Source organism: Maniola hyperantus, chromosome 14 (genome assembly GCF_902806685.2).
Source record: "Maniola hyperantus chromosome 14, iAphHyp1.2, whole genome shotgun sequence".
Lineage (NCBI taxonomy): Eukaryota > Metazoa > Arthropoda > Insecta > Lepidoptera > Nymphalidae > Maniola > Maniola hyperantus.
In genome coordinates, this window is record NC_048549.1 from 12,700,372 (window position 1) to 12,715,133 (window position 14,762).

General features: G+C 37.7%; 1 protein-coding gene across 2 annotated transcripts in view; it reads right to left on the reverse strand.

The window, feature by feature from the left end:
* LOC117988434 (mitochondrial cardiolipin hydrolase-like) overlaps positions 1 to 2,930 on the reverse strand; it is a 182,911-nt gene extending 179,981 nt beyond the window's left edge. For both annotated transcript variants that reach the window (XM_034975581.2, XM_069503126.1), the window contains exons 1-3: positions 2,381 to 2,930; positions 1,950 to 2,269; positions 1,730 to 1,798 (exon numbers count right to left, since the gene is read on the reverse strand). In XM_034975581.2, the coding sequence (XP_034831472.1) occupies positions 1,778 to 1,798; positions 1,950 to 2,269; positions 2,381 to 2,840 (801 nt within the window). In that variant the 5' untranslated portion in view covers positions 2,841 to 2,930 and the 3' untranslated portion in view covers positions 1,730 to 1,777. The remainder of the gene's footprint in view (positions 1 to 1,729; positions 1,799 to 1,949; positions 2,270 to 2,380) is intronic.
* Between the last annotated feature and the right edge of the window lie 11,832 nt (positions 2,931 to 14,762).

Consider the following 14,762-nt stretch of genomic DNA (forward strand, 5'->3'; position numbering starts at 1 on the left):
CTATGTTAAGTCCATGTAAGTTATCCCTGAAGTCCATATTTAAGTAATGTTTTCTTAGTCACCTGATCTGCTGATGTTTTAATTTACAGCTGAACATCAATTATTAGCTTAATAATTCCTGATATAGCACATATTGTCACCAGTACTCGTAGAAAATTAAGAAAAAAAATAACATGCTCATTCTAGAGTGACTTTCATATCACTTTGAAATGTGCTGTTTTTTCGTAATTATATGTATTTGAGAACATAAATTTGTTTCATACATACCACTTGCACGTCATCCTAATAATTTCTGATCCAGAAACACGCTTCCATTCAGAAAATTTTGAATAGAAAATAACCAAAGTGCATTAGCAAAATGAACCTAACACTCGCTAAAAACCACGTTTTTTACGTGAAACTTACAAATTAAAGATTGGAAAGATCGTATAGTGAGAGATAGAACATTCATAATGTTATATTTAAAGTTTCAGCTGCACTTTCCCGATTGAAATTTCAGAAAATGACTGTAAAATGCAAGCACGTGCACGTCGAAATGCACCCATAATAAGAACTTGGAAAAATATTGTTTTTCACTGGTCTACACGGTTAACTAGTGTAATTTACACTCTTTAGACACTCATACGTAATTCTAGCTTAATTAATAAATAGATACTTTATAACCAATTCGAATATCAGCGGCTGAAAAAACTACACAAAGAAAACATATGATCGATCGAAATTAAATTTAAGTGCACATGGAGTTATCTATGGTTTTGTAAGTCATCTGTCATCTGAAAATTTGAGTGAATGGATCGAACAATATTTTTCTTTGCTGCCTGTTGTTGTTCGACAGTTGGACGACTATTGTTTTTCCTTTTATTTTAAACTTTTTATAACGGCGATTATTATAATGCCATTTAAAACTTGCCTAACTAATTTTATAGGACTTTTGTACTGTAACAAATACCTAACTACCCAACTTATAAAAAGGTATGTTTGAGGTTCCCTTTTGGTTTTTTTTTAATTTTGAAACATTTCATAATTGTAATTCTGTTCAATTCAATCATGGATTTCCTAATCATAAAAACATGAACTAATATTGTAATAAAACATTTTGAGATAAACCTAAAAGAATGATTTATATAAAATAATTGTTTTTTTTTCTCAACTCAACTTCCACTCTCTTATTCTCTGTAATTTTGGTAACAATAAAGTTGTTTTGAATTAAATTGAACTAAATAAATGTAGTGTGGCGGAAAAGTGTTCATTTTCATTTAAAAAGAAATTTCTGTCGAAAAACCTAAGAAATGCTAAATTTCAAAGTGTTAAGTGTGTAAGTTTAAAAATTAAAATTATGAATAAAACAAACTGAAAGCCTATTTTATTTTTAAATAAATGTTAACCTAACTTTAAGTTAAAAGTAAAACACAATAGGTCCTAAAAACCCCCTTGTGCTTTAAAATACTAACTATTTCACATTGCAATAAAATATCTTATGTCTGTATTGATTTTGAGATATGCATTAACGCTTTAATGTTTTATTTGAAATTCATTTTTCCATGTGATTGATGTTTTAAATCTTTTTGTGCCATTATTTAGTATACGAACATCGAATCACAATGAATGACACATAATAACTAACTATGTATTTCTAAAGTTACTTGTGAGTTGTGACCATTGTATTCAAAATTATAATTGTTTTGATGTTTATTTCAATAATAAAATTAACAGGGTCATAGGTACTTACCGTAATATGTTTATGTATATTGTCTGTTTAGGATTATTCGTCAGTTTGTCAAAGCGTTGAAAGAATAGCCTGAAAATATTGTTCATATAGTTAATTATGATTATCAAATATTATAAAGTATAGGTAAAGAATATTAATTATTATTATAAGTACTAGTAACAATCATTACTATTGCGTTTAATAACAATAATAACGTAATAAAATAATAGCTTATACTCACTGGTTCATCTTCAACCCATAACCTATCAAACTCTTTTTCAAATTTACTGACGATGTTGGGATGGGATGTTACAATAACGCTCTCGTGGTTTGAAACCATGGCCTGGGTAGACCAGTTTAATGATCCAGACATGACAAAACCCTTACAAGGTTTCATATTTTTTTGGTGCGAATTATGTTTTGTTAATTGTGCATGAATGTTTAATTTCTCCGCATAGGTTTTTAATATCTGTTTCCGCTTGACAGCTTTTGGACCATCTATTATGCAGAATTTATGATGCATCAGGATAGATTTCTTGTTCGTCTGCACTTGAATGAAACCTGTAAAAGTAGAATATTGTCTTATCATTAATTTTATCAATCTTATAGTTAACTAATTAGTAAATAAAGTTTATACAAAAATTACGTATTTTTAAGCTGAACTAAACTTACTGTACTCCTTTAGCTTCTTAATTTGAGATGGTGCAGTAAAAGCCATGTCACTATCAACAACGATTCGTATTAACACGTGCCTTTGTCCCAACCTTATCAATTGTTCAGCAATTTCAGCACTGGTTATAAGATACATACAGACGTCTAAAGTTTCACGTGCTGATTTGATATACTTTATCAATTTGAAGCAGTTCAATTCTCTGCTCTCACTTATTGTAAAGTCTTTATTTGGTGGTACTTTTATTGTGTGCTGGATTACATCATCAGAAAACAATATCACGTCATTTATTTCACGATTTCTAATGTTCATCATATCACAACTAACTTCATCACATGCATCTTCAGATTGACAACTTTTTTTAGAGTTGAAAAAGTAATTACATATTTTTTTTACCACTTGGGAAGCAACAACAACCGTAGCTGTGGATGCTAAAAGAAACTTTGCACTTTTCCAATCCATTTTAGCGTTTTTTTAGGTTTTTACTATAAACAAAACTTTCACTGCAAATATTCCACCATAATGCTCACGCATTTGATTGTTATTTTTTTTCAAACTACCTACAAAGTGGGATCCATCAGAAATGTGAGAAATGTGTACTTAACTAGTTAAGTATTTAATATTATTATATTTTTAATTTTGTGATATGTTTATATTTTATTTATCAAAATGTATGTTCAATGTTCAAAATAATAATTTAACCAAATCTGAAATATTAAATATTTTGAAATAAAAATAAAAAATGAGGATAAAAACGAGTGAATGAAACGAGTGAATGAAAGTAGTTGTCAAGCTGTCTAGTGTATTGTGTCATTTCCCGTATTTAGTCTGTGGTCTGTGTTCAATCAAAATATTTGTTTTTGTTGAGCGATTTTTATCGATCAAAATCACACACGAAAATACAATGAAAATACAAAGAAAACAATTGTGATTTATTAATGTTCTTTATGAAAACACTATGAAACAGTTATAATAATTACAAAGTATTGCACAGTTCTTAAAGAACTGAGTTCATATTAGAGTTTAGTAAACATAACTCGGACTGCGCATCGCAGTTAGCAAAAGTATGCCGAAAATCCCGTACAAGGCTGAAAAATGCCAGGACGAGGACGAAGACTATGAAATAGTTTCATTCGAAGACTTCTGTGATAAGTCGCCAGGTTCTAAAACTGATTTATTAACGCTGAACGATAATATCAACTACCGACTTTACTATGAGAGCGATAAAGGTTCTAATATTGCTGAAAATGGTGAACCGTCAACTCGTAATGTTGGTATGCACACCGAGACCTCACTGAATGGTCCTAAGAATGCATCGTATAAAAGGAAATTGTCTTTTGCTCCTTTTGGAAAAACTGACAAAACAAATCGTGGACCCCTTTTCGGTGGTGTGATACCAAGACCACAGAATGAAGAAGAATCTTCGAGAGAGCATAGGTGGGTACAGTGCGCGCAAAACAAGTAGTCCAATCTGAAGACAAGGCGTAAGATTGCTTATTGAAGATCTCAGCTGGGCTTGTGCATTTAATTGTTAGTCTGGGTACATAATATGTTTTCCTAGCTAAACTATGTTTATGCGTTAGTCATCGTCATCATACAGAGCACTTGTTTCCTCTCAGAGTGAGAAGGGTTTTGGCAAAGGTCTACCACACTGGCCAAGTGTAGATTGGCAGACTTCACAGACCTTTGAAAACATTATGGTGAACTCTCAGTCATGCAGGTTTCCTCACGATGTTTTCCTTCACTGTTAAAGCGAGTGATATTTAATAACTTCAAATGCACATAACTCCGAAAAGTTAGAGGTGCTTGCTCAGGATCGAACTTCCGATCTCCAATTAGGAGGCAGACATCCTAACCTCTACCTAGGCTATCACAGCTTAGCCTATATGTATTAGAATGACTTAATAAAACTCAGCTGTAGGTACTTGATAAAAATATCATTCAATATTAATTCACATAATAAAAACATTGATTACTTTGTTTACTCTTAAGGTCAATAAATACTGTTTAGACAGTAATCATTGTACAGTGCATTGAACCTTTATAGTATAAAGATCAATCCTTTGTTACAAATTATACAGAGTTTATTGAGTTACAAACATAATTCACTTCTATAAAATTGTTGAATAGAATTTAACATTTTGTGTGTGACTTATTAAGTACTTGTATTTGAGGTCCAAAAATCTTACTCAGTTGGGTTTTAGGTGTGAAAATAAAATGAAAGGGTATGTTGTTTGTACTATAGGTAGCTAACTAGTTATAATACTAGTTTTTAAGACTGAAGGGGGAATATCTTTCTAAGTGGGGAGTCTATTTTAGAGAATACCTACAAACAAAATCAAACTTTTGAGACGGCAGTCTAAAAAAATATTAATAAAACTTATCAAAAATAAGTAAAAAAATTTACTTAATAACAAATACTATATATAAAAAAAAATTGTTTTTGCCGATGGTATATTTTATTTGGGCTGACGTCACTGTTATGAAACTGAGTCATTGTTCCAGCGCAATAGCAATTTGCATGACTAATACACATTCCTCATTTTTATTATTTTAGATGATTTATCACACTTGCTGTATATCATAGCAGAGAAAAATATATATTTAATTGTATATTGACATTAATTGACCCTTGATTATCTTTTATTATGTTTAGAACTTGAGATATTAATAATGTTATTACTATATATCCTACTTTCCCCCACTTTATACTTATACCTACTTATTACAAGTCTACAATGTCTGAAATAGTATAATTTACTCTGCTCAGTCATTGTTGGATTGTTTTAAAGACATCACATAGATTTTGTTTTATAAATTACTAGCTGACCCGGCGAACTTCGTACCGCCTAACAGTTAACTCTTTTTTTTTTTAATACTTTAGCAACATTCAAGTTTTATATATAGTCAAGTGTTTTGCCTTCCCGGAACCCCTCCACTAACACTTAAACTTTATGGTATGGTATTAAAGTTTAAATTGACTATAAGTATTATTACGAATTTTTTGTATGGGAATATAGAAAAGTGTTGGTTTTAGACTTTTTCAGGCATTTTTTTTAAATTTTCCCTCCCTAAGAACCATCCTCGTACTTCAAGGAATATTATAAAAAAGAATTAGCAAAATTGGTTCAGCTGTTCATGAGATTTGCGCTTAGCAACACATTCAGCGATTCATTTTTATATATAGAAAAAAGAAGATAATTCATACAATATTTACAATTCGATTGTTTCTCATATAATTTAACTTTTGTTCTTTTTCACTTTTTGTATTCCAGATACGAGAGATTTTCCCACAGTCGCGGCTGGCTGGGTCGTTGTTGGGAGACCACATCGAACCTATTTCCCGGGATGGTGGCCATGGCACTGCTTTGCGCGCTGTGCGTGGGCGCGTGGTGGGCGGTGGGCGGCGCCCTGGGCGGGGGCTGGGGTGATGATCATTATAGGTAAGTGTCAAAAACCCTGACTATTTAACATGGGTGTTTTTGGATTAGATAATCTAAATATTTAAAACAAAAAGGTGACTGACTGACCGACTGACTACCTGACTGATCTATCAACGCACAGCTCAAACTACTGGACGGTTCGGGCTAAAATTTGGCATGAACGTAAACATTCGCTAAGAAAGGATTTTTGAAAATTCAACCCCGAAGGGGGTAAAATAGGGGTTCGAAATTTGTGGAGTCCACGCGGACCAAGACACGGGCATAAGCTAGTAATCTATAAACGAACGGAAATTGCAACAGAGGTTTAGTCTGTTTTTTCCCTACCTTGAAGTAAACGAGTAGCTTCTGACTGAAATGCGTTAGATGCGCGAACCGCGCGTTGCTGCGTTACCGCGAACGTGGGTTCTTCTCAGACCTGGACGCGTTTGGAACCCTCGTAGCTTTAGTTTTAAGTACGTATTAATTATCACCACTATATCATATCATCTTACAAATAAAAATTTATGACAATCAGGAAGCGTAAAATTTTACCAATTCTGAATAAATAATTTGAGTTTGAACTTTGAACTGAAAATGAAATCATGATACGAGTGAAAAGGTCTAAAGGGCCGGGTGAATTGCGTCGCTTACGCGTTTCTTCGAGAAGGTTCCTGCGATTTGTTTACCTTTTAAGCAAACTAAGAAAAACTAGCTATCCAACTGTACATGAATGCAAACAAACAAATATGAAAACTAAAGTATATCATCGATCATAGTTTAATGAGCTTGTGAAATTAAGTTTTAAAAGTTTCTCTTGTTCTATTGACCTATTAATTTCCAATTTTTTAGAAGACTATGGCAGCGCGCGCACCCTGACGACGTGAGCAAGCCGCTATCACCAATTATTGAAAAGGTACATTTTTGAAGTGAAACTTCTTTATACTCTAAAACAGAGAAAGAAGGAAGTTAGTATAGTGCCCTCTCTGTTACATAATCCCATACAAATGATAGAGACACAATTCTCTGGGCGTTAACTATTTTGAGCCACTGACCAATCACAAACGAAACTATGTTTTCTAATTGAATTTCGAATCTTTTTTGAAAAAATTTTCGAATTGAATCTCGAAAACATTTTGTGATTGTTTGCTAACTCAAAATGGTTAGCGCCCACTGAGATTTTTGTCTCTGTGATTTTTATGGGATTACATAACAGAGAGAGTGATGTACTAACTTTTTTCCGCGGATAGAGTATAGTACTCTGATATATCTGTTTTATTTAGATTTTCCTTGCAGATAATACCAACGGAAAATCGCTACCACGATCACAATAATCTGTCGACGAAGAACAAAATAAACATGTCCGATGTAAATAAAAAGAAGGATTACAATAAAAAGAGTGCTTACACTGAGAGGCCGGTGGAAGTGTTGCGGGAAATGTGCGCTCAGGTGGCGGACCATATGCGCTTTGACTGTCACCCGCAGGGCGGCGCTAGTGAGGAGGCATGCGCACAACGAGGTTGGTATTACTATAGTTGAGCCAGTATGAATGTGCGAACTGGGTCATAAGTCACTTTTACAGGCCTCTCGCTCCTTATGGAACTGAAATATGATGCTCTGGTGTTGTGTGTAGTGGTAAAAAAATTGTCGATAGTCGATAACAGGTTATAAAGAGCGAGGGGAAACAATACAAAATTAGCTTCCTGCGTCCGTACGGCTTTATCGATAACGACTTCTGCAGCATTCTCGCAACCCTATTATCGTAATGACTCAGTTCGCACGTTCATAATGGCTCAAACATATCTATAACATACCATGAACACGTTTTGTTTTTTATAATTAAAAATGGCGAGCAAACTAGCAGGCGGGTCACCTGATGTTAAGTGATTACCGCTGCCCATGAACATTTGCAGTACCAGAGGAACCACCAATGCGTTGCCGGCCGTTCAGAAACTTGTTGGTGCCCCTTGAATAACCCCATGTTGATATCTAATGGGAACACCACTGAAGGAAGTTGATTCCACAGTTTGCATGTGCGTGGAAAGAAGGGTCTGGCACGACGGGTGGTCGAAGTGCACCAGACACCCAGGTGGTGAGGGTAATATTGTTTGCGGTGGCGTGCGGTGCGGTTGTAGATTTTTTTTATTATTATTGAATGTTTTTGATATGTGGAAATCAAAATATCTGGTAACTAAAAAAGACACAATTTGAATCTGTTGTTGTTGTTGTTGTCTGTCTTATGTTATGTACGACCTTCGCCAGTCGCGCTTTTCAGCCCTCCAAATAGTATTACACTAGCTTATGCTCGCGACTTCGTCCGCGTGGACTACACAAATTTCAAACCCCTATTTTACCCCCTTAGGGGTTGAATTTTCAAAATTCCTTTCTTAGCGGATGCCTACGTCATAATAGCTATCTGCATGCCAAATTTCAGCCCGATCCGTCCAGTAGTTTGAGCTGTGCGTTGATAGATCAGTCAGTCAGTCAGTCAGTCACCTTTTCCTTTTATATATATAGATAGATTCGTTGATAATTATCTTGAATTTGCATTGCAGGGTGTTGTTGGAAGGCCACACCTGTCCCGGGCGCGCCGTACTGCTTCTACCCTCCACAGTACGACACATACCACTTCGTGAACAGCACAGAGACCAAGCACGGCATGTACGTCTACTGCGGCAGGGGGAGGGACGCTGGGTACCCTAACGAATTCAACACCATCAAGTTGGACTTTAACTATGTTTCTGATGACGTGCTGCAGATTAAGGTGAGAGATTTTTGCAGGTTTCTGCACCTTAAAAGGAAAAAAGGGACCCTTATAGGATCACTTTGTTGTCTGTCTGTCCGTCTGTCTGTCTGTAGTGTCTGTCAAGAAAACCTATAGGTTACTTCCTGTTGACCTAGATTCTAAAATCACGTTTGATAGGCAGGTAGGTCTTATAGCACATGTAAGGGAAAAAAAGTGTTCATGAACAAATAACAATATATTAACTTTCAAAAAAAAAAAATATGAAAGTGCTTTACTTGCACATTCTAGAACAGATTTTTATTTATTTTTATGTATAATAAATACTTTTTGATTTATCTTGCAAAATGTCGAAAAAATACGACTGTAGTGTAGTCCCTCTGTAGGCGAATCTGACTGCACTTGGCCGGTTTTTTTTAACTTAAACACTAGCAGATGCCTGCGGACATGTGGATTTTTAAAATTGTATTCCTGGATAAAAAATTGAATTGTCTCAAGGATCTGAACCATTTTTGTGCCAGATTTGGTCAATATCATTTCAGTAGCTTAGAGCGGGGAAAACGTTACAAACAGACAAATACTTTAACATTTATAGTTTGAATGTAATAGCACAGGGGCTCGATTACGGTAGAATGACAGCTACAATGCCGTCTTGCAACAAAAATCGCACAAATTCAGCCAATCAGAACAATTGAGATTGTAATAATTATTGATGCAGGTTTTACAAAATCGATCTACTGATTTATTTTAAGCCATAAAATATGTCCCCAACAGATTTTCGACGCGGAATTCAAGAGATTTGAGTCCCCATACCCTGAGATACCTATGGTATCGGGCCCCATATCACAGCTGAAGTATAGAGTGCAGGTCGACAGCTCAGCCGTTGGATTCAAAGTCATACGGAATTCAGACAATGTTACATTGTGAGTACATTTTATATCAGTTATCTTCATTTAGTATGGCTATCTTCATGAGTACGCGGAATTCAAGAGGTTCGAGTCTCCATACCCCGAGATACCGATGGTACCGATGGACCCATATTATAGCTGAAGTATTGAGATGGTTTCATCGCTGAATTCTTTTTTTTTTTAGAATGTTTTTTTTATTCATGTAAACTTTTTACAAGTACATATGAATAGTCAGGTAGTTTTAATTTACCACTGGTTCGGAATGCCGTTCCTACCGAGAAGAACCAGAAAGAAACTCGGCGGTTGCTCTTTTTAACTTTTCAATTTACAATGTTATTATACCGTACTATACAAGCTATTGCAGCCCCGTGCAATGCTGGAGCGAGTCAAATCCAAGCTTTTTTATCGTTTCGTGGTTCGTTCGTTTATTCACTTTCGTCCTTTCCTTTTTTTACGAATTGGGCGGACTAAATACTGAAGAGAAATTTTCGCGCGCGGTCATTCGCTCCCGATAATAATTATCCGCTACATTCTAGCCTAGGATCCTTGGAGACAGAAGAAAAAATTCAGTACAGTATGCGGCAGAAAATAGTGTCTGGTGGGAGGCCTCGGCCGTGGCTAGTTACCACCCTACCGGCAAAGCCGTGCCGCCAAGCGATTGAGCGTTCCGGTACGATGCCGTGTAGAAACCAAAGGTGTATGGGTTTGATAAAAACTGCCATACTCCTTCCAGGTTAGCCCGCTCCCACCTTAGACTGCATCGTCACTTACCATCAGGTGAGATTGCAGTCAAGGGCTAACTTGTATCTTAATTCAAAAAAAAAAAAAAAAAAAAAACATCAACCTTTAGAAAGACATAGCGGTTTTTTTGAGCATTGTCTCTGTCGTTCAAACCGACTAAACGTCACATAGGTATGACTGACGGAGACAATGCTCTACAAAGCCGATACATCATTCTAAAGGTCGATGTACATTATTTTCTGCCGCCTACTGTATAACAATCGGAATGTTATTGGGTGACGTTGGATTCTAGAAACATTCTTTCTCTTATTCCAGAATGGACACCCAAAATATCGGCGGACTTATCCTATCGGATAAGTTTTTTCAAATATCGTCTCTCTTACCATCGGATCACTTGTACGGACTGGGAGAGAAGCAGGCGACTTTCTTGAATGATCTCAATTGGAAGACCTTTACTTTATTCAACAGAGATATAGCTCCGACGGAAAATGTGAGTAAAGTTTATATCATCATCTCAACCCACCGCCTGGCCCACTACTGAGAACAGTTGCTCGATTGCGGTAGAATGACAGCTACAATGTCACGATTGCTATCACCTCAGCTGCTCGGTTGCGGTAAAATGGACAGCTACAATGTTACGATCGCAATCACCTCAACTGCTCGATTGCGGTAGAATGACAGCTACAATGTCACGATTGCTATCACCTCAGCTGCTCGATTGCGGTAAAATGGACAGCTACAATGTTACGATCGCAATCACCTCAACTGCTCGATTGCGGTAGAATGACAGCTACAATGTCACGATTGCTATCACCTCAGCTGCTCGATTGCGGTAAAATAAACAGCTACAATGTTACGATCGCAATCACCTCAACTGCTCGATTGCGGTAGAATGACAGCTACAATGTCACGATTGCTATCACCTCAGCTGCTCGATTGCGGTAAAATGGACAGCTACAATGTTACGATCGCAATCACCTCAACTGCTCGATTGCGGTAGAATGACAGCTACAATGTCACGATTGCTATCACCTCAGCTGCTCGATTGCGGTAAAATGGACAGCTACAATGATACGATCGCAATCACCTCAACTGCTCGATTGCGGTAGAATGACAGCTACAATGTCACGATTGCTATCACCTCAGCTGCTCGATTGCGGTAAAATGGACAGCTACAATGTTACGATCGCAATCACCTCAACTGCTCGATTGCGGTAGAATGACAGCTACAATGTCACGATTGCTATCACCTCAGCTGCTCGATTGCGGTAAAATGGACAGCTACAATGTTACGATCGCAATCACCTCAACTGCTCGATTGCGGTAGAATGACAGCTACAATGTCACGATTGCTATCACCTCAGCTGCTCGATTGCGGTAAAATGGACAGCTACAATGTTACGATCGCAATCACCTCAACTGCTCGATTGCGGTAGAATGACAGCTACAATGTCACGATTGCTATCACCTCAGCTGCTCGATTGCGGTAAAATGGACAGCTACAATGTTACGATCGCAATCACCTCAACTGCTCGATTGCGGTAGAATGACAGCTACAATGTCACGATTGCTATCACCTCAGCTGCTCGATTGCGGTAAAATGGACAGCTACAATGTTACGATCGCAATCACCTCAACTGCTCGATTGCGGTAGAATGACAGCTACAATGTCACGATTGCTATCACCTCAGCTGCTCGATTGCGGTAAAATGGACAGCTACAATGTTACGATCGCAATCACCTCAACTGCTCGATTGCGGTAGAATGACAGCTACAATGTCACGATTGCTATCACCTCAGCTGCTCGATTGCGGTAAAATGGACAGCTACAATGTTACGATCGCAATCACCTCAACTGCTCGATTGCGGTAGAATGACAGCTACAATGTCACGATTGCTATCACCTCAGCTGCTCGATTGCGGTAAAATGGACAGCTACAATGTTACGATCGCAATCACCTCAACTGCTCGATTGCGGTAGAATGACAGCTACAATGTCACGATTGCTATCACCTCAGCTGCTCGATTGCGGTAAAATGGACAGCTACAATGTTACGATCGCAATCACCTCAACTGCTCGATTGCGGTAGAATGACAGCTACAATGTCACGATTGCTATCACCTCAGCTGCTCGATTGCGGTAAAATGGACAGCTACAATGTTACGATCGCAATCACCTCAACTGCTCGATTGCGGTAGAATGACAGCTACAATGTCACGATCGCAATCACCTCTGATTGGTTGACGCTCGCTCACTATTGGCTACAATGTATTGTTGCAACAAGAATCGCACAAATTCTTCCAATCGCAACAATTGAGATTGTAATAGTGATTGATGCAGGTTTTACGAAATCGGCAGAAGGTTTTGGCCGTTGTTCACCTCGCTGCCCAATACGGTGATTCGCTAACTTTGTGACCTACACTAAATGATAGCCACCGAGCTCATTTGACATTAATTTTTATTTTATTGGAAGTTTTTCTATGAAAAACTAGCTTATGCTCGCGACTTCGTCCGCGTGGACTACAGAAATTTCATCAATATAAGGGTTTCTTTTTTTTCTTTTGAGGTACAGAACCTTAAAAAGACCAATGTGGCAGAGCAGTCTGTTTTTTAGTGTTTTAAATTAGAATAAGACTTGTTTTCTGTTCGCGAAGGGATATGGATGTTCTTTCCAAGTATTTTTGTAACAACCCTTTATTTTAGCGTTTAAACTACCGTGAGTGATTTCCATTATAAATACTATCTGTCCCGGCTTACTCACGTGTGTAGTCGACGTTAGCCCGACTAGTTAGTTTTAACGTCGACTACACACGTGAGTAAGCCGGGACAGATAGTATTTATAACCCTTTATTTATTTGTAGGTTAATCTATACGGATCCCATCCATTCTACTTGGCAGTGGAGAACAGCGGCCAAAGCCACGGCGTGCTATTGCTAAACACCAATGCGATGGGTACGGCAAATATATTATTTTGGTCTTTTAATTTAGTTTAACTATTTTAGCATTTAAACTACCGTGAGTGATTTCCATTCTAAATAATATCCTCCATATATATAATAATATCCAACGGGCGCTACGGGCAGCGGCACGTGCGTCCCGCAGTCAAAACCGCGGCGCGTGCGCGAACGGACTCCCTTGAAAAAGGACCCCGTATGGGTTCGAAACTAGTCGGGCTAACGTCGACTACACACGTGAGTACAGCCGGGACAGATATTATTTAGTTTAACTAGATGATGCCCGCGACTTGTCCGCAAAATCTCTTAGGAACTTTTTGTTAGAGTTCGTACATTGTCCAGCCGATTGAGTTGAATTATTGTGTCTCTACCTTTTCTGTGCACTAGATTTAAGTAGTTTTTGTACTGTGCTACATTTTCTTGGTTGAATAAATAATTTAATTTAGTGTTATAAAGTAAGCCTAATTGTTCAGGTCGTCAAAGACGCAAATGGTTAGACGATATAAGGGGAGTGGACAGGGCTTAGTTACCCAAAGTCAAAAGAGAGGGATTTAAATAGAGAAGCTTTTCGCATGATGACCTCCTCATGATGAACTTAGTTTCCATGGTCCAAACGCATTTGCGCTGCGCTGCGTGACGCGATGCGACGCAGCAGCGTTTTGCTCCATACAAACTCATAAACTATATTTGCCGCACAAGTGTGTTTGGGCCTTAAATCCACGCGGATGAAATCGCAGTCGCGAATATCATTTAATATGTATCACATATTTGCTGACCAATTAATTATAGTAATTTATCCCTTCAAACAGAAACAGAAACAGAGACAAACTTGCAGCTTCTGCCTTCCGCCTCAGGAAAGTCCAAAAGTCATTTGTGGGTATGGGTATTACCTTTTATAATAAAATCCCGCAAACTATTTTGGACTTACCTTTGCACAAGTTTAAAAAATCTATTAAAAATATGCTCCTGAAAAAAGCATATTACACAATTGAAGATTATCTAAATGATAAAAGAGCGTGGATTTGACCTGCAGCTCGTTCCAGCAACGCACAAGACTGCAAATACTATTTTATACATGGCATAATCTTGTACCTATATCAAATATTTGAAAAGAGCAACCGCCGAGTTTCTTGCTGGTTCTTCTCGGCAGGAAAGGCATTCCGAACCAGTGGTAGATGCATCCGACTATTCGTAAGCACTTGTAAAAGTTTATACGAATAAAAAAGATTTTCATTTTCATTTTCAGATATAGTCCTGCAGCCAACTCCAGCCATAACATACCGAACCTTAGGTGGCATGCTAAACTTCTACATATTCCTGGGTCCAACTCCGCAAGACGTAGTGTCACAGTACACCGCGCTGATTGGTCGACCCTTCATGCCGCCATATTGGTCCCTAGGCTTCCATCTGTGCAAGTAAGATTCGCTTTAATCTGTTATTACAGTTATTTTAGCGTTTAAACTACCGTGAGTGATTTCCATTATAAATACTATCTGTCCCGGCTTACTCACGTGTGTAGTCGACGTTAGCCCGACTAGTTTCGAACCCATTCGGGGATTCAGCGTGGAAACCGCTTTTTGACGCTAAGACAAGGGCATCAGTCGTGGGACGGGACACC